Source organism: Protomyctophum parallelum (assembly GCF_964188405.1).
Source record: "Protomyctophum parallelum genome assembly, chromosome: 4".
In the NCBI taxonomy this organism is placed as follows: Eukaryota; Metazoa; Chordata; class Actinopteri; order Myctophiformes; family Myctophidae; genus Protomyctophum; species Protomyctophum parallelum.
This window is the reverse complement of record NC_139700.1, coordinates 5,691,082-5,714,677: the sequence shown is the minus strand read 5'-3', so window position 1 is coordinate 5,714,677 and position 23,596 is coordinate 5,691,082. Positions and strand designations below refer to the sequence as shown.

At 41.7% G+C, this 23,596-nt stretch overlaps 2 protein-coding genes across 3 annotated transcripts in view; both read right to left on the bottom strand.

Moving 5' to 3' along the window:
- Nucleotides 1–7,251, bottom strand: part of ca5a (carbonic anhydrase Va) — a 13,704-nt gene extending 6,453 nt beyond the window's left edge. The window contains exons 1-2 of one of the 2 annotated variants that reach the window (XM_083763201.1): nt 6,669–7,251; nt 1,816–2,013 (exon numbers count right to left, since the gene is read on the bottom strand). In XM_083763201.1, the coding sequence (XP_083619327.1) occupies nt 1,816–2,013; nt 6,669–6,834 (364 nt within the window). In that variant the 5' untranslated portion in view covers nt 6,835–7,251. Of the gene's footprint in view, nt 1–1,815; nt 2,014–2,170; nt 2,353–6,668 lie in introns of those variants that run through there. The other variant, XM_083763202.1, reaches the window with a different exon arrangement.
- A 1,422-nt stretch (nt 7,252–8,673) lies between these two features.
- Nucleotides 8,674–21,982, bottom strand: uba2 (ubiquitin-like modifier activating enzyme 2). The gene is made up of 18 exons (XM_083763048.1): nt 21,733–21,982; nt 20,768–20,851; nt 19,110–19,180; nt 18,900–18,964; nt 18,589–18,689; nt 17,690–17,811; nt 16,919–16,986; nt 16,140–16,261; nt 15,820–15,919; nt 14,788–14,939; nt 14,531–14,624; nt 14,172–14,284; nt 13,802–13,957; nt 13,461–13,557; nt 11,128–11,233; nt 10,513–10,658; nt 8,991–10,047; nt 8,674–8,957 (listed from the first exon to the last, which is right to left on the bottom strand). Exons 1-17 carry the CDS (start codon nt 21,871–21,873, stop codon nt 9,818–9,820), a joined length of 1,968 nt encoding a protein of 655 aa, XP_083619174.1. The 5' UTR covers nt 21,874–21,982; the 3' UTR covers nt 8,674–8,957; nt 8,991–9,817.
- Between the last annotated feature and the right edge of the window lie 1,614 nt (nt 21,983–23,596).

The window sequence follows — 23,596 nt, the reverse complement described above, 5'->3', positions numbered from 1 at the left end:
AGGAGGAAGAAAACAGAATGGAAAAACTGTCATGAATCATATAAAAGGAGTGACTGTTTCACATTCTGTTAAATGGAAAGATGAATGCCACAATTCATGTAAGCATATATTTATATAATTAGGTTAGAGGTTAGAGAGATGGCTGCATTGGATCTTGCGTTGTGTATTATTTTACTAATTAACCAAAGGCAGAACTAATTAATTCATAATGACTAGTGTAAACCAATACTTAGAACCATGATGTTCTTAATGGCACCGGTAAAATGCTCAGAGAGTTATCAGTGCTCAATAAAACTAACGGATACAAAATAAAAAGAGATGTTTGAGGGTAGCATACAGTATTTGTATCAAAAGAGTTGTGTTGTCTGTTCTGTAAAGTTTAAAACCTTAATCTGAATGTCCAGCAGACCTATGTCGAGTCAAAATCCCCTCACTGCTGAACAATATAAGTTCATTAAAAAAGCTAAACCAAGTATTTTACTCCAGTCCAATGACTATGCCTGCCCTGCATAGCCTACTCTAGACATTGACTGACTGTTACTGTTACAGATAAAGTAGGCAAGTCACATGACAGTCACCACTTCCATGTGGCACGAGGCAGCTGGGGTTTTTGTCAACCTTAGAGCCTGACCGATGATTACCAGGTTTGGACCTATATTTAAACAATTTCAAAAACATGGATTTGATTCAACTTTATTTCATTTTATCCACTTGAGCGCTATCCAAACATTTTCAAAAATAGCTGGTCTACAAGCTTGTGAGCTTGTAGATCTGCTATATTGTTGAAAACCTTTAAAGACTTTCCTCTATATTGAAATGCCAAGAATTAGGACACCAGGATAAAACTTGTGACACAGTGGCAATATAATTTACCAATAGCAATGTAGTCAAAAAAGTTAAATAATGGCAAATATATCACTTGCCAAAATGTGTGTCTGACAGTGTGCGGGACCTTTTCTTTGTTTTTCAAAGATACCCTTTTTAATGTATGCTCTATTGCCCTACGCACCTGTCACTAGCCTTCTGAGGTGTGCATCGGCCTTTTGCTAAAAAAGGGCTTGGTAATACAACATATGAAATGAATTACCCCCCATGCCATGTCAGTACTTAGGGTTAGGCTATTCATGTGAAAATCATTTAAACTTTTAAGCTTCAGCTCAAAGTGTAAGGGAATTAAATACTTTATTGTTCAGCCCTTCCCTTGTTAACTCAGTCCAAGTTGCCAGCTACATATCTACAATTTCTTATTTTCTAAAGAGGCATTTAGAAAGTAATGTTGCTTCACTAGTGGCAAGAAAGCAACAGGGTAATAGAGGCTATAGGTCAAGCTACAGAGAAAGCTGGCTTGCACTTTTCAGTGCTCCAATGATGCAGTGAAGCACCATGCAATCATATGTTTTTGTTTCACAATTTCCACGACCCATCTCTCTTCCTGCTCTGCTCTGTAAAAGGAACTCACTCTTCTTGTTAACCAGTTCCTTGTGTTATTTAAGTCTACTCTTTTCATTTTACACAGTGTGGCGACTTGAACAACACTTCAACAGAAACTCGGCAGCAGTGTAGCAGAAATGTAGCTGGCGATGCGACACTTTATAGGCTTGAGCTGTCATAGGGTGAGGTATGGCATTAATTTACAAAATAATTTACAGTGACGATAATATAAACATCCTTACAAATTTTCTTTAAAAATGAGCTTGCTCAACAATATCCTCTTGCTTAATATCCCTTTGAAAAAGCTGACCCACCACCCCAGGGGGAGTTTAATTCAACATGGAAACTCACAGTGCCACAGCACAGTACCAACACACAACTTACTGGATTTGTCCGTGGTGTCATGGTACTCCACCAGGAACGAATAGCCGTTGTTCCAGATCTGTTGGCAGGTCTTCGGGTCATAGTCGGCAACGAGAGGTTTCAGTGCCGGGTCGAAGACACTCTTCCGCACCACAATGTCAATGGGAGACTGACGCTCACCTCCCGGCACTTCCAAAGGCTCCTGCCACATCGGATGCACTGGAAGAGAGATGAAAAGAGAGAATAAAGAAGATGAAAAGAGAGAGGGCAAAGGGAAAGACACAGAGCAGAACAGATGAAGAGAAGATTAAAACCAGCAGCTGAGTCAGTGTTGTCTATTATTCAACACAAGAAAAATGCTGACAGTGATACCTACTCTTCATGCAGTTCTCAGCTGCCTCCTGCCGCATTTGTAAACAGTCCATTTTTGAAAATAAAACAAAGCAAAAGGAGAAAGTGACCTTCTGTAGATGACGTCTAAGTCTCAAAAACCTTGACTGCTAACAGAAGCCCAGAGACAACACACACTCCTTCCCTGAGCCCGATTGAAAGGAAATGAAAGAAAAGCTGAAAAGCTGAGTAATAACATTTCCTCCTGTCCTTTTTTTCCTTTCTAAAAGGAAATGGCAAAATAAGAAATATGTGGGCTGGCTTTACAGAAAGCGACACGTGGAATGTCCTGGCACAAACAAAAGGGGGTCAGAAACCGTTCCTGGTCATCAACTGACACAGGCCAAGTTGTCTTCAGGCCTGCTTTCTAATTACTTAATTAAAAGCTTTTACTTAATTAAAAAAACAGAGTCTTCATGGGGAAGTCTCTCCCCATGAATTTCTTTCAAGTGCAGTGACGTATAGTTCATTGTTTTTCCACTCTATCCATCACGTAGACTAGACTATAGTGAACAGGTCTGACTGGGGTCTGATCTTCATCAGATTTCACACTGACTCCTCCACAGGGAGTTGTCTGAATGGCTCTGTGTTCCTAGGCGCCAGCACACAATAAGTGCTTAGAAACCTATTCACAATAACTCACTGGATAAATGTCATCACCAAGACCACAAGATTGGTGTTTACCTTCTCCTTCTTGTCTACCTTTTGATGAATTCACAAGAAATTCACAACAACAGTGTAATCACAACTACGGGGCTCTGTTCCTTGTGGACTTTTTTTTCTTCCCAGATGTTTATTATTATTTTTAGACAGGACAGTTACTTTGGAGAGACAGGAAATTGAGAAAGGCCAACACATGTCCCCAGGCAGTGTCCCCGGGCCGCGGGGACATTGCGATTATATGGCCAACAACAGATTATGGGTCTGGTGTGACCCCGGAGAATAAATGTACGACGGAAAAGATTTACGAAAATAAAATTAATAAAACATCTGCAGCCAAAAAATGAACGCTGTGTGTTGTGACGGACGATCATCTTGGGGCCGTATAATAAAACGTATTTAGACCAAAAACGCAATCTGGGAAAAGAATCTGAGATAAATGCATTTTTTGTAAATCTAATCTGATAACGTGGAGGCGAATGGCAGGCGAAATGTTCATTTACGGTTGAATCCGTTGCTTAACCCATTCTGACCTGAGATCAGATTCTAAAAATGTCTATTACATCCTGACAGTTTCATTATTAACCCATTCTGACCTGAGATCAGATTCTAAAAGTGTCTTCGATTTTTCAAAAATAGCAGACCTACAAGCTCGTATCGCGCCACTCGGTGGCGCGATATGAGCTTGTAGATCTGCTATTTTTCAATAGCTAAAGCATAACATGATGCTGACACCAAAATGGGTGCCCGTTCAGAATGGGTTAAGCAACTTAGAACCATTCATACGTTGGCCAAGAGCGCGACCTATCAAAAGACCTGATGACGGAGATCATGACGGAGATCTCCATCATCGGCAGTGAAGCGTTGGATTAGACTTGACGGAGATCTCCGTCAATGGCAGGGAATGTAGTGAATGAACGGCAGGGAAGGTAGGCTCCTCCTAATTTGCTGAACATATACTGTATGTAATAGTGTGTGCGAAAGCGCTTTACAATGTGCATTATATTCAGATTCACACACCGCTGTAGGAGGAAACCAAGGCATACCAAACGCTCGCCCCAAAACACAGTACTAAACGTAACCTCAGTAAAACGGTGCCAAAACCTAACCTTATTCCTAAACTTAACCTCAATAAAACGTTGCCAAAACCTAACCTTATTTCTAACCTTATCCTCAGTAAAACAAAAACAAGAGTTTTCCGCGGAAAAAATGGGGGCGAGCATGTTTTGGGGTGAGCCTTCCAGTTACCCATCATCAACCTGCTCATTGGGAGCATTTATAGGGGTTCATTATCTTGAAATAGATTTGCAAACTAAATTGGAAGTGAAAATTAAGATGGTGGTTGATTAATCTAATGCATGGGTTTTCAACAGGTGGTCCGTGGACCACTGGTGGTCCGTGAAGGTGTTGCATGTGGTCCCTGACCCTGACCATGCATTTAGTAATGTAGGAAAGTGAAGATAACTTGTATTTGAATTTATTGTATTGGGTTAGGGTTAGAGAAAGTTGAGAAACAATGCAGTAAGAGTAAATGATCTGGTGACAAATGATGACGCATCGATGTTGTCAGTTACTGGGAAGTCGGATGTCAAGAACTTCCACAGAAAAGTGAGTTAGAATCTCAAGGGAAACCATACCGGATTGCCTGGTTGAGTCACCATTACAAGGAACTGTGCCCACTGCCCATAATCAATCGCAAGTGGTGGTCCCCAGGTTGATTCTCAGTCAGGGTGGTGGTCCCTGGTTCATACTCAGTTGAAAACCCCTGATCTAATGGGTACCATAGCCTACTGGCTGAAATGTTGTCACCTACCTGACACTGTATTTTCTGTTCATTAAAGAGCTGGAGAGCTGGTAACCTCTGTTACTAAACCAACACTCTAGCAATGATTACTACCAGAATATAGTTTTAACCTTTTAATAAAAACAGTTTTAACCAAAAAATATCATTTACCCTACCTTTAATGTAAAAGATTCACTGAAAATAAACTAAACTAAAAATGGGTCTGCGACTCCAAAATGGTTCTGACAAACAGTGGTGTGTACAGTACTAACTGTAGACTGTAGACAGATCATAAGCCAGGCATGTGGACAGACAGGTCTATTCAAGACATAGAATGAGCAAACAAAACAAAACAAAAAAGCGCTTCTTAAATAGCACTTTAAAAGTCTTGTTAAAGTTAAATAGTATGAACTCAAGTTTGTCTTGGTTGAGCTTGAAAGTGCTGTGGTCCTTAACTGTTTCTCCACTTAAAAATAGCCCCCATGTGCGCCTTGAGCTGGCAGAAGATGAGGAACGAGACAAAATCTTTATGCGGTGTGTGTTAACTTTGTATAATGTGTTGGGGTGCGGCATAAAAGTTGTGCCTTGCCAGACAATCTAGTATTGGATGTATCCAACATTCCGTGGGCGCTCCGAGGCGAGCACTAGAATGAAATGGAAACCAATATTCCTCTAGATGAGGGGTCTTCAATGTTTTAAATGTCCAGGCCTAGGACCCTTTAGCTGAGAGAGAGAGAGATGAAGCAGAAAAAGCCTTCCATGCAATTTAGACTGGTATGGAAGTGCCTATGGGTTGTCCCCATGTGAGCCTGCCTCTAGGCTCTGGAATGACCTTCCCCTTCACATTCATTAACTCTGCCCAGTCCATCAAGGTTTTTTACTAAGTGTTTACTGAATTAAGGCCCACTTTTTCGACTTTCGACTCACAGAAACAATACAATTATGCAGTATGCATGGCATTATTATATTGTTTTGTAGTATTGTTTGACCTGTGCAGTGTACACCACTTTGGTCGACTGCGGTAGTAAAGATTTACAAGCTTTAGAAGTTTTTCATGTTTATGAGGTGACAGTACTTCATTAGACCCCTTGGTGTGGTGTTATGTGCAATGATGTCTTCACTTTGTATTTATGGTTTCTTCCTGGATGAAAAAAACATCATCTCCTCCCCTAACCCCTCCCCCTTTATCATACAACTGTAGCACCCTGTCCTGTAGTACCCCTGAGGACCCTCTAGGAGTCTCAGAGACTAGTCTAGTCTCGTAATCATGATGTAGATATCAACAACCATTTTGGAAATGTGTACCAAATGCAAATCATGTATGTAGCTACAAGGCTACAAACTACATAGGATGTTGCTTTCTCTATGCATCGCTATTATGTGCTGATTAATCAAACAGGATCATCTCAATCTGTTAACTATGTCTCGGGGATCAGATTAGGGACCCAAAAGAACAACATTTTCAGAGAATAGAAACTGTCCAATTGCATTTTTTGTGCAACATCGAAGGATCTATTCCTCACTCACATCTTGTCTATACGTCTATAATAGATGAAGCTATTCGAGGATTGTTTTATATTTATAATTATAACATCGTCGTGTATAAATATAAACACGACTCGTGGCCGACAATCCCGACAGGAGGTGGGCGATAAAGAAAAAGTTAAAAACGCATGACCTGACAGCCAAGCAGTGATATGCAAAAAGTAAATAAAACAAATCCAGTCCTGGGCTTGCCTTGCCAGTGCTCTTCAGGAATGCTTTGACATGATAAAAAGTAGAAGGAAAAAAAACTGTACCGAGCAATTAAACGAAACCAATGACATACATTTAACATTTATAATAGACATAGACAGGTATGTGACATCGAATGTGATGTATGTGAAGCAGCCAGGGTGGTGGAAAGATGGGCATACTATCATCATTCAGCACATCCATGGCTGTCAGTGTCAATAACAGCATAATAATGGCTATCACCAGCTATATTTAAACAACCCATGTGTCTGTTTGTGTCTCCAATAATAGCTACCGGTATACTTACTCTGTGACAGCACATATTTGCTGGAACACGCCGTGAGGTTGCAGTATTGTCTAACGGGGATGAAGCGCTGCTGCTGCTGAACTCTCCTGCATGCTTCATGTTTGACGAGCCGCCGATGAAGCTGGCGAGCTAGAGGTCTGGCGAGAGATGACACTAATGTCACCATGTTGTTGTTGATCCAGCTGTAGCTACTGTAGGATGGGGGATGCAACCAGAAGATAAAGAAAGAACTGGGTAAAGATCAAGCAGTCGTGGCAGATCGATCGGTGGTGGGGGGGTTTTCTCTGTCTTTCTCTCTCTCTTTTTACGAGCAGCAACCCGTCGATTTCACAACAACAACTCGCTTCCAGGCCAGTTGTTTGTTGTCGAAGGAGGTGGAGAAAATATTCGACTATTTTCTTCTCTTCTTGGCAGTTGGCGATGATGCGTTAAGGTAGCGGTTAAACATTCAAAGGCATTATCTTGGCACGACCCGTTCAACCGGTTCCGCGTTTAGCTAAAGTTATTATTAAGACGTGCCCTTCAAAAGGCAAGGCATCAATTCAAATATATACGGTAGTAGACGGATCAGACAGGCCGCCATACGGCATGATGGCCGGAGTAGAGGAGTGGGACGAAGGGGGTGGTCGCCACATGGCAAACCGACCAATCGGCGTAGGGGCGTTTGTGATGATGCACGCACAACGCACATGCTCTCATCCTTATCTATTCTTCACAGTAGCCTTCAGTGTAGTAACTATACAGTACACCATAATAACAATTCAGTCATGAAATCAAATGACGTGATCACTGATGACACACTAACACTAATAGCTAACCTTTGGCTTTGTTAGTGAAGTGTTGTTATGTGTGTATTATTAACCAATGTTCCACTTCCGTCTGCGAGTCTGGGACAGATAATCACGAATGTATGGGACCTGAACTGATTTCATTTATGGGGCAGTGGTTTTCAATTTCAACCCTTTTCACATCAAGGCCCATTATTTATTCTACATTAGAGCCACGGAGCACAATTTAATTAGATTTAGCCTTGCAGACCAAAAACTATGTCCAGATTTCCATGCTGTCTGTATTAATAACAATTCTTCTACATTCTCTAATTGTGTAGACGTCTTGTAAATTAACTTTGCAGATGTTAAAAAAAAAAAGAATTAACTCTTGAGTGTAAAATGAAGGTATAAGGGTCCTTTTGGTGAACATGCAATTACCAACTCTCCATCATTTAGCAGAGGACCACGTGGAAACCCCTCAAGGACTCACCACTGGTTGAGAGCCACTGAGTCAGGGCATGAACACATGTTCAAAACAATGTACGGTCAAGGACAAAGAGTGTGTGTGTGCGTGCATCTAATCTCTCTTTACCTCATAAACATGAGGACAATGTGTGCAGTGTGCATGTTCGTTAACCCAGACCCAGTACAGGAATGTCTCAACCACATGCATGGTGCAAACTTTAATCCCTAACACAAACAAACAGAAAGAAATATTTGCATGCGTCATAAGCAAACAAACATGTACTATCATGATCTGAACCTGATTTGCCGGTCGAAACCTCTTAAAATGAGAATAAATAAAATGTTATTCAGATGTGTGTGTGTGTGACATCCTGTTCATTTAAACTACACATTTCTTAAGGGCTAAAACTGTTATAATACTCTGTCCGGATTTAAGTGATAGTAAGTAGGCTATCATAAAACCGGACACTCGAGGTCAAATGGCAATAATGGAAGAAAGGCAACAAAATTAAATGTTTTAAATACGTAATGCTGATGATTGTCCTAATCTCTGGTGATATTGGGTAAAAAAAACCCCATCCAAATAGACTGCATGTCTATATCTGTAGTTTTTTAACCCTGAAAGATATCTACCGTATTGGGGCCTGGCACGCCAAATTGCTGATGCATCCTGTTAATTAAATCTCACATTCCATGCATGTACAGTATCACAAACGGTGCATGGTGTTCCAAAGTTAAGAGACAAATAATTTATAAACAAGATAAAAAAATAAATTAGAAGCTTTCACGTATTTATTCTGCCTTCACTGTATTGGTCCAAAGGGATGTTGAGGCCTTTCAATGATACGTCAGATTACAATGAAACATGACATTTATAAACACCGGCAGTTATTAAACTGGCGTCTGGGAGGAAGCCAGCACTCAAACCAATAACAAAAATAAATGTCAAAACTTCCTTACAAATCAAGTGCAGATCTCACCATTACATTTTCAAGTTCAACTACTAGTCAGAACTAGGAGGATAATCGGTTCAGGTCATAACCCTACCACATCTCTAGTACAGCTTGAACGTTAAAAAGCTACCAACCAGCAACAGTTTTAAATTCCCTATATCAAACCCATTGATGGAAAACGCTAAGCTACTGCAATTTCAGTGTACGCCATTTTGGTTCCATCATTTTCCATGCTCACTGCACAGGAATTTGTGACAAAGAACCCGTCGAACTGTTCTTTTCTGGCTATGTTATAGAAGGCATTGTCAGATAGTCCAATTGCAGCAACCCACTTTTGGGGCAATAACTATAATCATGTTGCTTATCAAACTGTCCATCAATAGCTGTGCCAAGTCAACTAAGCAGCCAAAATAACCCCTGGCAACAGTAATACCGTTTCTCTGTAGTCTAGTCAGTGGCAAACTAATGTGTCTGTTACTTTCACTTCCGACACACCGAGACCAATACTAAAAGACAGGAAAAGGTTTTGGTTTTTAATCTTTTTCTTTAGCCTGACAACGTTGCACAGAAAAACACCCTGACTTGTGTGGCATGAGAAATACAATACAGTTGTGTGTATATATATAAAAAAAAGAATACAAAACAAAACAAATCAAAAAGCATTTTTACTATCTGGAAAGAAGCCTTTTATAGGGACGAGAAATAATAAGAACAAACAAACAAAAAAAGTTAAATGGGGAAACAGGATTTCTGTACATACAGAATCTATTTACAGCATAATGTCTGGAATAATCTGGAGTATGAAAACATGACCACAGAGCTGGGACGAAAGACGGACCATTAACAGTTGAAACTTCTGTAAAGAGTTTCTTTTCTTTTGTGAACGCGTTTTTTCCTTTTTTTCTTTTTGAGTCGAAAACCATGTAAAAAGAAAGTTTCTAGACGAAGTTGAATGGGAGGGTTAGTCGAGAGCAATGATGTCATCATCAGAATCATCATCAGCAGCGGCGGCGGCTCCGCTTGATTGGTTGGTGCGTAGACGTTTGGAGGAGGAGGACTCGCCGGTCTCGGCGTCCTGGTGTTTTCTCTTGGTGCCAGCACTGCTCGCTGCGGTCACTGCACTGGACGACGACGCCCCCTGCTCCTCGTCATCAGAGTCCACAATCATGACATCATCCGCCTCTGCTGCAGCTACAGAGCAGGAAGAGAGCCATTTAATAGGAGGCTATATGGGGTTTAATCCGATTTCCCGAAATTTCATTTTCGCTTTATACCGTTTCGTAGAGACGACCTACACGCACAATCTATATACCAAATGAAAGCTTGAATTTCCGATGATCACACAGCACTTTGAAATGTTAGAAATGAGCGAGATGCGACTCAATGAAAAGATGAGTGTTCTTGGCTCGGTGCGTGGTAAAAAAAAGAAGAAGAAACCCGGAGTGTTATGAGGCTATGAGCACGTACAGTTTTGAACAGTTTATATTAAAATAGGCGTCAAAAGGCGAACCCAGTGCAGAGAGCGTTTGGACTGGGAGGCGTCTAAAGGCGATCGCGGTGCCGAGGGAGTTAATGCAACAAGGTAAATTCACTAATGTTCTCTATTGGGGCAATATTAGCCATGAAAATACTGGTATAGACATTTACTGTGCCAACCTTTAGAGGAGGTGGAGGGCTGGGCGGAGTCTTTGTTTCCATTGGCAATGCTGCTGTTGGCCTCTTCCTGGTTGGTGGACGGGGGCGGAGCTTTGTCAGGTGCATCGCCCACAACCTCGAACTCCACATCCCTCTCTAGTTCCTCACTGGAACACACAAAAATAGACGTTTAATTCTACCCACTAACAATACTACCTAGTAAAAAAAACACGCAAGCGCACACATGGAATAAAGCAAAAATAAAATCTCACAACTGAAAATGTTTGCATGTCCTAAATGTGTGATGTGTGTGAGACAGCATGAAAGGGACCTCACCACACACTAGCGCTGATTCCTTAACAATCAACACAATTATGTAAAATCATGTTTTAGTAATATTGTCCCTGCTGTCAACCAGGTTAATGAAATCACAGATTGAGGCTTCCGACCGATGGAAGATGCTGTTAGTTTGACCACATAAAATGCACTAAAAAAACCGAAAATAGACATCTACATGCTCTCGATGCACGACTCATTGAGAGCATGTTTTCGCTGTGCAACATGCCTCCAAAGAAGACATGATGATGGAATCAAAAAGACTTTAGTGCACGTGCACACAGACAGACGCAGACATACGTGTGTATAATATTGATGATGAGTGTGTAGTCCTGGAGGAAGTCATCAGCTTGCAGACGGCTGCAGTTACGGATTCCAAAGTCCGACAGGAACTTGTTGTTGTTGGCTGTGAGGAAATGGAGAGAATATGACTCAAAACACTGACATTTTACATGATGGCATATTAGGTCATTCCAGTGACATACCATACCAATGGATAACACTAAATGAGCCCGCAATGGAAACCAGACGCAGAGCCTGACATTTCGCAGTATACATTAGATTGTTTTTCTTTCCTTCTAAAAAAGGAACTCTGCCTCCAAAAATAAGCATTCTCCCAGAATATGTTCTCTTCATACATTTACACTGATTTTGTTTGCTAGACATTTACAATTAATTTATAGGCCAATATTGTAACTAAGTCCTAATACAGTGCACAGCAGTAGCTTCCTCCACTGGTGATGTCATCACTGTGTAGTTTCATTGTGCTACCAGTAGGAGGAGTACTTTTTCCAACACTTAAAAACTTTTAGGTCATTTCCATATTATTATAATGGAAAAAAGACATTGATATCATCGTTAAGATATGGACTAGTGTTTAAATACCCCAAGTTGTATTTGTTGCCCTACATTTAAAATCGTAACACATTTAACAAATTCCTCAGATCATCTTCTAAACAATTATAGTTAGTTATTCGTCCTCTCCATGTCATTTATTTATATATAATTTTAATCGTGGAGAATGGTCCATTCAAATTTCCATTGGATCTAATTTTGTACTACTTAAATATTGACCAAAGAGTGTGTTGTGGTGCAGTTTTGCGTGCTGCTTGAGCACCCTCTTGTGTCACATTAGGGATTTGCCGTACAGAATGCTTTAAAAATCTGAGAAATTCTCTGCTCCCTCTATTCTTCTTTCAGTCCCTGGCTTAAGCTTAAGGTGCCTTTCCATTACCGTTTACACTATTCCCCCCCCTTTTTTAAATATAAAAATAAAGATTATTTTTGAATATTTCAGTTATTTCTCATATCGTCCCTGTACATTGTTTTGATTACCAGGCAAACAGAAATGTATTATCTATTCATATGTTCAATGCCCTGGGTCTAAAAGGAAACAAATCCCTCACACTGGCTAGTGGCTACGTTTACATGGACAGTTAAATCCCCTTTTCATTCAGAATAAAAGTTAAATCCTATTAAAAGTTGTCATGTAAACACCTACAAAAGCTTAAATCGGAATGAAAATGGCCAATCTGATTTAAACTTAGATCTGATGTAACTGACCGGTTTATTCAATTTTTAAATCCTATTGAAACAATTGTGGACTCATGTAAACACTCATTCGGATTGAAGTTCATTCTGGTCTTTCTGTGCATGCTTGTTTCCATGTAATTGGTATGGCTATATTATGCTCTTGTTTTGCAATAAGAAACTAGACATGTTTAATTTCACATCTCTGAGGGAAACCTCATAGGCTACATGATACATCAAATATAAAGTAATACGGAATAAAAGTGTTTTTTAATTATTATTTTGTTTTACTGAAATGTAGTTGAGTAAAAGTAAAAAAAATTGGAAAGTAAAGTAGAAATACCTCAGAATTGTACTTTAGTACTAAAGTAAATGTACTTATTTACTTTCCACCACTGGACATAAACATATCCGCCCGCCCCCTATCCAATCAGAAGCCTTCCCAGCCCCAAACCTGATGTGGAATGAAAGAATGGGATTTAAAAGTATTGTCCATGTAAACACTCATTTTCATTCTGAATGAAAAAGCCCTCATGTAACCGCAGCCAGTGTCTTCAATTGCAGTTGAAGAGGGAACAGCAACGTTTCGGTCTATCTTTAGGCATTTAGCCTTATGAAGGTCAAATAGACCTTCTGCAACTGCATTTGAAGACGGTGTGCAGGAGTTTTTCCTTTTTCAGTATGTCGGGCACTTAGCTGTCCTTCTCCTACGCACCTGTCGCCAGTAGGTGTGCAAAAGCCTTGCTTTTTAATATGTTCAATGCCAAAAACACAATTAAATAGTTAATCAGTTATTTGTGCGACAATGAATCATTCAACGTACATTTGTAACCGTGGCAGCCCCAGGTGCTGCAGCGACGTCAACCTGACATCACGTTTCACAGACTGCACGCATATGGCAGCCTTGGTTGAATGCAACGCTAACATCTAGAGCTCGTCCCACTCCGTACAGACATCCAATAGTCTATGCCCTGTCCTTCCCTTGTGTCTGTCACAAGACGCTCTGCTCCCTTCTTGATGTCTCTCCCTCATCATTCCTCTTTTCTCTGACCTCGCTTTTCCTTACATGATAGCCTCAATTACATTAATGAATTGAATTTTACCTTCAGTATCTCCCTCCTCCGAGGAGATGAGGATGGTTCCTTTCCCATCTTCAATATTAACATCGGGGGCCACCATGCCAAACCTCTCCTTCAGGATCTGAACACAGATAAAAAGAAAAATATAAAATCTAAGAATAAAGATATAAGAATACATAGGACTGTATCAATCAACACTCCAATTTAATGTAGTAATTATTTAGAATCATACACAAACATCTAGTATCACACTTATGTTACACACAAACACGTCAATTGAGTCCCATACATAGGGTTTAAGGATTTTTGGGCCTTTTGATGTACGAGTAAATTGTATGCGTTTATAGACAGAGGCCGTTAATTACCTTATCTTGCAAAGAGATAACCATGGTTTTATGGACGTTGAGTTTGACGGTGACTTCGGGCCTGCTTGCACACACATAGCAGTTTTTGCTGGGACGGTCCAGCACACATGGTACCAGCAGTTTCTTTCTGAGGTTAGGCAGCTTGTTCAGGAAGATCTGGAAACACAATAGATGTTAGCTAGACCGCTGCAACCATTATTAGGTCTGTATGATTGCTTATTTCTTTCCTTTGTATGTTCTGCACAATTTTTTTTTTCTTTGTAGGGAGAAGGGACAAATTGGCTAGAATTTCTATTTTCTCATCATAGAAGTTGTGCACAGCAAAAGAAAGCTGCAAAATATTTGCAGAGTGTATATTAAGTGAACTGACTGTTCGGCAGGATTCCAGTTCCCCAGCGAGGATCTTGAGGCCCTCCAGAACAATGAGTCCAGCGATGACAGCGTTGGTTGTAGCAATGGCTGGGATGATGTTGCCTGCCATGGCTGCAACACAATCAAGTTAACAGACAGATTAACAATCCACAAATAAACACAATAAGACCCCTTTATCAAAGGGGAAGCAGATCTACACGCTTGTGATGCGTGGTCTTGCAGATCTGCCTTTTTTGCCTGCTTTACGGTGAAGAGATTTGGTGTAGGTATGGAAAAAAACGAGTACACCAAGTATAGAGCCCTGAGGGACCCTGGTCAATGAAGTATACAGGGTTTAAGAGGTAAATACCAACTCACACTTGACATCAAAGCGACTCTTCATGTTCATGCTGAAGATGTGCATGCGCAGGTTGGCTGCAGAAGTAACAAAGTCCATCGCTGGAGAGTCATCCTGGAAAACAGCATAGTGCAGAGAAGGGTTCTATAGGCTTTTGCTACGATGCAATTATTGCAGTGTGTGAGGATAGGATACTGTATTATAATAAATCATTCTGTAATTCGCTTGCATTTGTGCAATCTGTACATTTGTGCTGGTGTGTGTGTGTCTGTCTTGCCTTGTCCCAAACAAGCTCGGCCCCGTCGCCCTTGTTCTTGAGCTGTGCGCGCAGCGTCTCCACACTGTGCTTGAACAGCTGGCAGGAGCCCCAGACCCCCAGCACCTGCTGGTCCTTCAGACCCGTCCCCGGAGTGTCCTCCTGAGGAAGAGCTGATGCAGACGCACGCACGCACGCATGCAACCAGTCAAACGCACACACATTAACCCCATGAGCTTCGTACAACAGCGAGCTGCAGTGGATCAGGAAGTAGAGTGGCCACATGGGAACGACCAAGGTTCCCAGTTTGAACCCGTTTTTTAAATCTGCCCCAAAAAATAAGGATGCCAGGGTTTAAGTTAGAAACCTGCGGATGGCGGATTTAGCCGCGGTTGCTGCGGATAACGGCAGTTTAGGGTGGATTTGGGTCATTAAAATATTAACATTGAATAAACCGCGGGTGAATGCAGGAAATAAATGAATGGCATCTGGCTTATTATAGCTTTTAAAACTCAGCAAAATCTCGCAATCTCCACAATAATTTATGAATAATTCATAAATTGGAATTATGAATTACTGTGGTCGGATTATAAATACGCACACAGATTCAGGTGACAAAAAAAAAGCTGAACCGCATGTCTCTGGCGCACGTAGCTTGGAGATAAATGTACACATATTATGCACACAGACAAAGCCATAACAGTGCATTCTTATTCTAGACAGACCAGACACACCGCCAGTCAGTCAAATAAACGGGTAAATAAGGCGACCATGGTTTCGTCCTCGGGTTGAGTACAGAGTGACGTAGAGGGTGCGCTGTGACTGGCCAGTCGCTGTGATTGACAGCCTACACCTAAGCCTAACCCTAACCTTAACCTCAGTAAAACTATACCTAAACCTAAGCCTAACCCTAACCTTAACCTCAGTAAAACTATACCTAAACCTAACCTCAGTAAACTATACCTAAACCTAACCTCAGTAAAACTAACGCAGTGGCTGGGGGGCGTTTCCAAGAACCCGAATCCGAGGACAAAACCAAAAAATAAGACATACCATTCTTCTGAAGCTGCTTCCAGTCAAGAGGAAGTGGAGCTTTCCTCTTCTTCCACAGTTTGTCCATGGTCAGCAGATAACTGATGTCATCTTTGAAAAGCTGGAGAGGAGAGAATAAAGCAAGAACAAATAACGTAAGTACTAAGTAATGTCATTGTGACTTGGATACCGGGTTGTATTTTCACACACATTTACTGTGAGTAAAAACAGCGTTTTCTTTTGTTTGTTTGACAGCGTCATAGCCTGTGGAAGGTGGCTATTCCTTACCTTGGTGAAGAGTTTGACAGCATCGTAACCTGTGGAAGGTGCCCATTCCTTACCTTGGTGAAGAGTTTGACAGCGTCATAGCCTGTGGACCGTGCCCATTCCTTGGTGGACACACGTCTGATGTCCCCGTCTTTTTCTGAGGCTGTGGCACGAGCTGCTGCCTCTTCAACGTTCCCTGAATAAAGACAAATTCTACTTGTCACTGGATGTCCAATATCCATAATAAAATTTGTATTCTGGGAGTTTTACTTAATACTAGGTTAACACTTTCTTATTTACAATCATACCAAAGTTGCAGCAAATGCAGAAAGTGCACATTATCCATATGAACCCTAGTATCTTGATTCGGGGGAAGTCATGATAGGCAAATATTCAGTGAAGTTGTGAGTGACCTTGTAGATCGGCTATTTTCGGCAAAGAGACCAGTTATAGTAGATTCATGCGAGACCCCTGCAAGTAAGCCCATGTTTACACGGCAATGGGAAATTAGTGCAAACTAAAATATCAGATGCTCCTTCTGTTTAGACGGCAACAGTGTTATAAGGGGTTGAAAACGTAACACGGTGAAAACCCCTTCCAGTAGCGAGCTGCAAAGTCACGCTGCATTGGTTAACGTAAACAAACAGCCATGTGATAGGAAGTAGCACTGATGCTATTGCTTTAGCATCCAAGATGGCATCCAAAACCGGACGTGCGTCATAGTGGAATTTCTACTAATCATGTGGCACCCAAGCGCCACCACTTTCGCCCACCAGGTGGCACTCATTGTGTTAATAAGTGATTATCCATAATACAGTGTACAGTGTGACTGACAAAAATATCTTGTACTCACATGAAAGCTCTGGGTCTGCCGTGTCGGGTGACACCTCCTGATCTGCGTCCTCCTCTCCGAACAACTGACTGTGGTTGTCGTAGAGAGACAAGAATGCACAGTCAACAAAGACAACTGGACCTCATTTCCATCAATGCAGTCTACACATAGAGTTATATATCTATAGAGAAGACACCCGAGTTCTCCTCCCATCCACTTGCATTAAGTTGCTCAAAAGCGCATGAGGCGGATTCACTCCTCCTTCCTGGTAGGAACAGAGTGCATTCTGGGACGGATTGCAATGGTGAGTGGCCCCAAACACATGAACGCGCTGCCGTTGAACGCGCACAAGCGTCGTCCGTCGTGAACGTGTACAATGTTAGTCAACGGACAGCGCGTTCATGTGTTTGGGGCCAGGCTGCAATACCTTCATTCGGCCACTATGTCCATTTCGCCTCAAGATTTCCTCTGGGTGCCTTCTCTATTCATATATATACTCTAAGAGTCTACAGAAGTAACTACGGTAAGTGGCTGACTTGACCTCAATGCCCTCCATCTACAAGACTGGCTCTACCTGACACGATGTCCAAGATACTACTGCTAATTTGTTCCACCTGCCGGGTTCTAATCCGATTCGAGTATACTCGTCTTTTAAAGGGTTTATATTGATTAAGTTAGGTCGTAGTCGTATGCTAGCTATGGGTTGCTATGCGATCGGGCTCAGTAAGTCAACATCAGCGTAATACACATTTCATTCTTGTATTCATTTCATTGATCTGAAGTAAACCTTACTTGAAGAGGTACTTGGCCCATACAATGCAGTGGATGGGCTCAGAGGGTGTGTTTCTGATGGTGCACCCTGGGAAAGTCTTCTGGGTGGGCTTAGGTTGGCACTCATAGCACTCGGTCAGTCCCTGTAGAGAGTTAGAGAACGTCAAAGAGGGTGCCTCAACCACCTTAGCACATACAGTATGAGGTGGAGCAGTGGTCAACCTGCAGTCCTGCACTGGGGAGTATCTTAATATAAGATTACATTTGGTAAGAAGTTGTGTTTAAAGGTAAAATATTAACCCATTCTGACCTGAGATCAGATTCATACGAGGTTTCCGCCGGACACACACTGGTCTGATGAACCCATTCTGACCTGAGATCAGATTCTAAAAATGTCAGTCGTTCTTCGATTTTTTTCAAAAATAGCAGACCTACAAGCTCGTATCGCGCCACTCGGTGGCGCGATATGAGCTTGTAGATCTGCTATTTTTCAATAGATAAAGCATAACATGATGCTGACACCAAAATGGGTGCCCGGTCAGAATGGGTTAAAAAGAAAAAAGGTATGTCCAGGGCAGGAGCAGGTACAGGGCCCTCAATCTGCTATTAAATCAACGATAGATGGAATCCTTAGCTGGTCGATTAAAAAAATAAATAATAATGAGTATCTAGTGCTTATTACACTTTTTGTGGCGTTTTATCCCAAAAGTGCAAGTTAAGCACATTCAACCTGGCATCCCCCATATTATAGGCAAACTTAACGAACTTTTTATTCTTCAAAAACAGGAGATCTACAAGCTCACAACAGGGCGAGGTGCAAACTTGTAGATTAGCCATTTTCGCTATCCGCGTGTGCAACAAAGCACAATAGTGGTTAATACAAGATATATCCTCACTAGCAATACGGACATGTGCATTACCTTTTTGATGACAGTGACCTGTCCCAGGTATCCAGCAGTGCCGCTCTCTATCAAGGGGATGTCGGCTGCCAGACACATCCTGTTCACGTGGTTACGGGCCGCTGAGGCAACAGAAGATGGAGGACTTAGTGCTATGAGTTATGACCACATTAATAAATGATTGAGTGAGTGAGGTGAGCTTAGATAATGAGATGAGAATAGACGTAAGAGGTAAGAATGAATGAATAAATACATGAATGAGTGAGTGGAGCTTTAAGAATGAGAATAGCTGAGGTGAGCAGCACGTGAGTTGAGGTGGCGTAGTTAGTTACCTCTGTTATCCAAAGCATTCATGACCAGTATGAAGCTTCTGAAGAACTCTGTGTTGTATTCAGGGCTGTCATGATGGGAACAAATGGACAATAATAAAAATCAAAGCTGTACATAGGAGGGGCTAGCGTCCCTCAAAAATAAAGAATATATTTTGGGCCCTCTGGACTTAACAACAGAAGGACTGAAACAATATAAGAGGATAGCCTTACTTCATGATGCTGTCATGGTAGGCCGTGATGTTTGCTGTAGGGCAGAACTGCAAGACACTCTCTTTAGCCACCTGCAAAGCAGAAAGAGATAGAGAGAGACAGACTGTTACTGATGGAGAAAACATAACAAATGTGTTATTAACCCATTGACGCCTGGTGCAACCTATACGTTGTTCTACCTTCGATGTCGGCGCACTCTCTGTCTCATCAGCTATCGCTATACATGTAGCAACATAACTATTAAAAGAATTATCAGAATTTGAAGGTTTTCAGAAACCTTAGGTGAGGCCCTAGAAGGCAAACTGTATTATCGTGAGAACGACGGCCTCCATTTTCACATTGCAACTTTTCAGGAATAGAAAGGAATAGTTTAGTGAGGACTAATTATATGAAGATAGGCTGAAAAGTGGTCCTTTAAAAAAGGTTAAAGGCCTATCATTGGTCACATCTCTTGGAGCGGTGACCCTCAGCCGTGCCGTGTTTGGGAATCATTTGTAGTTGATCTAACCCCCCCCCCCCCCCCCCCAATCCAACCCTTGATGCCGAGTGCAACGCTGTGAGTCATTGGGTCCCATTTCTTTCAGTCTTTGGTATGACCCGGCCGGGGATCGAATCCTGACCTCCCAGTTTCAGGGTAGACACTCTTAACCACAAGGCCACTGAGCTGTTCTGAAGTCACCCAGCGGCCATAGCGTTACCACCTGTTTCGAATTTGCAGGAAGCAGCTGCCCGATGCATTAATGAAAACAAAAAAGATTATCACATGCACAGAATTTCTTGACAGAAAGTAGCCCATATAAAACCCTAATATTCCTTACCCCATAGCTGATGGTGTATTGCAGATGGGTTAATAATGGAATCAGGACTGTGGGTGATTTATACAGCAACAATGTAGTATTCAAACTTTCAACAATTATCAGCCAAGTTTAATTTACGTAACCATGACCTCTTTAAATATCTTCAAATTAGACATTGGATTCAAGCAAAATCTATAGATTTCCCGAATATTCCGGAAAAATCCCCCCTGGAGGATCACATGTTTTGTACTCTTATCATCTCAACTAAAGGATTAACTTCCTCCATATATGGTATTCTAAACAATAATTTACCAATTTACAATACATTGAACATTAAACATAAATGGGAGACAGACTTGGGATGCACCTATGATGATGTGGATATGGGAGATAATTTTAGAGAGAGCTCAGAGGGTTCTGGTTTCCACCAAACATAGACAGATGCAATTTAACATTTTTCACAGAACTTACTTTACTCCGCTCAGGTTACACAAGATTGATAGAAGCATTTCCCCTATGTTTTTACTGTTTTTTGTCTTTTCTTTTTTGAGTTTGTCTTATCAATGAATAAATCTTAAAAAAAAAAAAAGTAGCTCATATTAATGTCTACGGTTGATTCAACAAACAGATTAAAAGAGGATAATTCAAGCTTCCCGTACAGCTGCAATGTTGGTGAGTTTAACGTTGTTTAATACAATCAGATCTGACTTTTCTGTTTGGATGAATGGGCTGTCAATGGCTGGTGTTTCAACTCTAGATTCAACCCATTATTTAAAAAAATCTAGTGTTGCAAATTGCAGCCATGTGTTGCGTTCTAAACAAACACCCCCAGGCAGCTACAGAGGAGTTTCTACTACACACCTGCGCTTTAGACTTGCCCACATGTTTCTTTTGAAAAAGGAACTGCCGGTTGAGGTTGCTGACATCAATGATGTCCAAGTCGATCTGGGGGGAAAAAGAAAGAAACATAAAAAGTTCTTCAGTTCTGTGAATGACTAATGGCACGTTAAGAGAGAACGCGCGCGCGCGCACGCACACACTCTAGTGAGTCTCTGAGGGACTTTCAAACCGGCAAGTCTACTGTAGTAATTGATCATTACTGTAAACAGAAATGCACTCAGGCTACAATAAGTGCTGGACACAAACACACCAGCCACACTTAAAGTACTTAAAGTAGTAAACATTACACCAAACCCCAACATCTGGGAAACATACCTTGCCATGCCAAATATAAACAACCAGATAAAACCCACAAAGTAATTGCGTGTCTTGTGTACATGCCATGGCGCCCAATTGAACCAGGTTAATTCCTGGGAAGTTCTTACAATGAGCCTAACCAACCATTCATTCACAATGATACTATTCAGCGTTCCCTGTAATGATGATGCGCTTTGTAGGGAAATCATGAATAAAAGAAACGATGCGTATATCTGTGGCATTAATGTTCAGATTAATTGAATATGAAGAACCCCAATGGAAACAAGCCATGCACAGTGCTTTCTTGGGCTTGCATTTCCATTACAATAATTAACATAAGCCTTCTGCAAATACCCCGAGCCCGCCTAGAAGTGAGTGAGCTAGCTAACGCTCAAACAGCCGAAAAAATAGCAGATCTACAAGCTCGCCAGGCGTCGCATCCGCGACGCCTGGCGAGCTTGTAGATCTGCAATGTTTTCGGCTGCACTCACAACATGCACCACGGCCCTCCTCTAGTCCGCGGAGCCTCGCTCACTCACACAAAGACCTAACACACACACACACGTTAGCCACCGGCTAGCCTAGCTAGCGTTAAGAATCCATTCAGAAGAACATGAACATCTACCGACCACTTCTATGTTCTTGAAGCCGGTGAGGACGAGGTTCTTCAGCAGCTCGCAGCCGATCCCTCCCGCTCCGACCACCAGCACGCGGCAGGTGGACAGGGAGTCCGCGAGCTCTTTGCGCAGAGAACCCACCAGTTGTACCATGATGTTGTTGTTAATGTTGATCGAGACACGGAGACAGCTAGAAGCGGCGGCGCCTGCACTTCATTCACAACACACCGGTTAGCCTCCAGCAGCAAGCTACTATAATGCTAATTCTGCTAGCTTCTGTCTGACTGAAGGGGGAAGATAAAGAAACAACGAATCGCCGGCATAACGTTACATTACTATGTTGGATCGTTGAATAGCGCCACCTATCGGACGGGGGTGGTGTTTTCTTTTTTTCATGACAGGTCTACTTTAGAATACAACGTTACAAACACAAACAACAAAGTTATTAATACAACAGTACAACATCAAAGCTAGGGGGAATTTAGCCTAAGATTTAGACTCTCGTATATGTATTTATCGATTCTGACAAACATCTACGAGAGTGGATCTTAATTAGCCTAAATTTGAGGCTATGGGGAATTATTAACAGAAAACAGACCCCACCTAATTGGCTGTTGAGTGAACAGTTGGCTTATATCCTAATTGCTATCTGCAGGCTGGACTGTAGTCTTTAATCTTGCATTTGCCCGTCTGTCTGTCTGCCTGCATGTCTGTCTGTCTGTTTGTCTGCCTGTACGTACATACACATACACCTCCCAAAGGACATTGTTGCAAGACTATACGTAACTGACATAGTTAGTCAATCTCAGAAAGAAAAGCCTACTGGAAAATAAACATGGATAAATATTTAGTCCCCTGAAATAACCAACAGGGAGTGGGAAAGAAAACATTTATTTTCTCTGAAAACCAAAACCATGAGCATAGTACAACATTCTGACTCCAGTCTTCATTTTCACTATCATTACTATATTTTAGCAGCTTATAACGGGACGCGCTACTCTATGCCGAATTGAAGTGGACTCAGACCCAGACTTTTTTTTTCTCCCTGGAAATAAAAACGTATGGGTTTCCGAGGCTAGTCTCCAGACGGCAGAGTATCTCACTGCCAAATCCACATTTTAACCACTTGTATAGCCTTTTAATGTCTTCCGATCTACAAGCTTGGATAGCTTGCATATATGATATTTTCACTTATATTGCTTATACTATATGTATATGAACTGCTCAAAATGGATGGTTAAATGCAGCCTGAAGTGAATGTCAGATGACGTGATGTTGCAACAGCAGCTAAGTGTGTGTGTCTGTGACTGCGTGTGTGTGCGTTTCTCAGTGGGCACCACCCCCCAGCAGCTCGGCTATAGCCTGGGTAAACCCACTCCCCCTGCTGGACATTGGACAACACTTCATTCTGCCAGGAGGGGTGGAGGTCATTGACAATATATAAAGTCACACCAACTTTGATGAGGCAGTATTGCTTTGTTTTCAAAATTAAGGTTCTTAATTTCCTGAAAAATGTATAATTAACATTTCCTGAAAAATGAACATTTTGGAGTTTCCTGACAGCAGAGATATAGTCCACACCATCAGTGGCTGGCGACATGAAGTCTCAGATGCACATTGGGGGCCACACTGTTCCCATGTTGATACACACCATTAGAATTATTTTGGCACCCTAGTTTTTGAGGGGTGCTATTTCCTCCGACATCTGGCTTTCGTTATTGTCTCCACCAGCCGAAGGCATGGGGAGAGTATGTTTTGCACTCCGTCCGTCCGTGTGTCCGTGTGTCCGTCCGTGAACAGCTAATCTCAGCCACCGTTAACCCGGTCGATGCCAAATTTTGCACACACACTCCCTGGATGCCAACCATGAACCTCT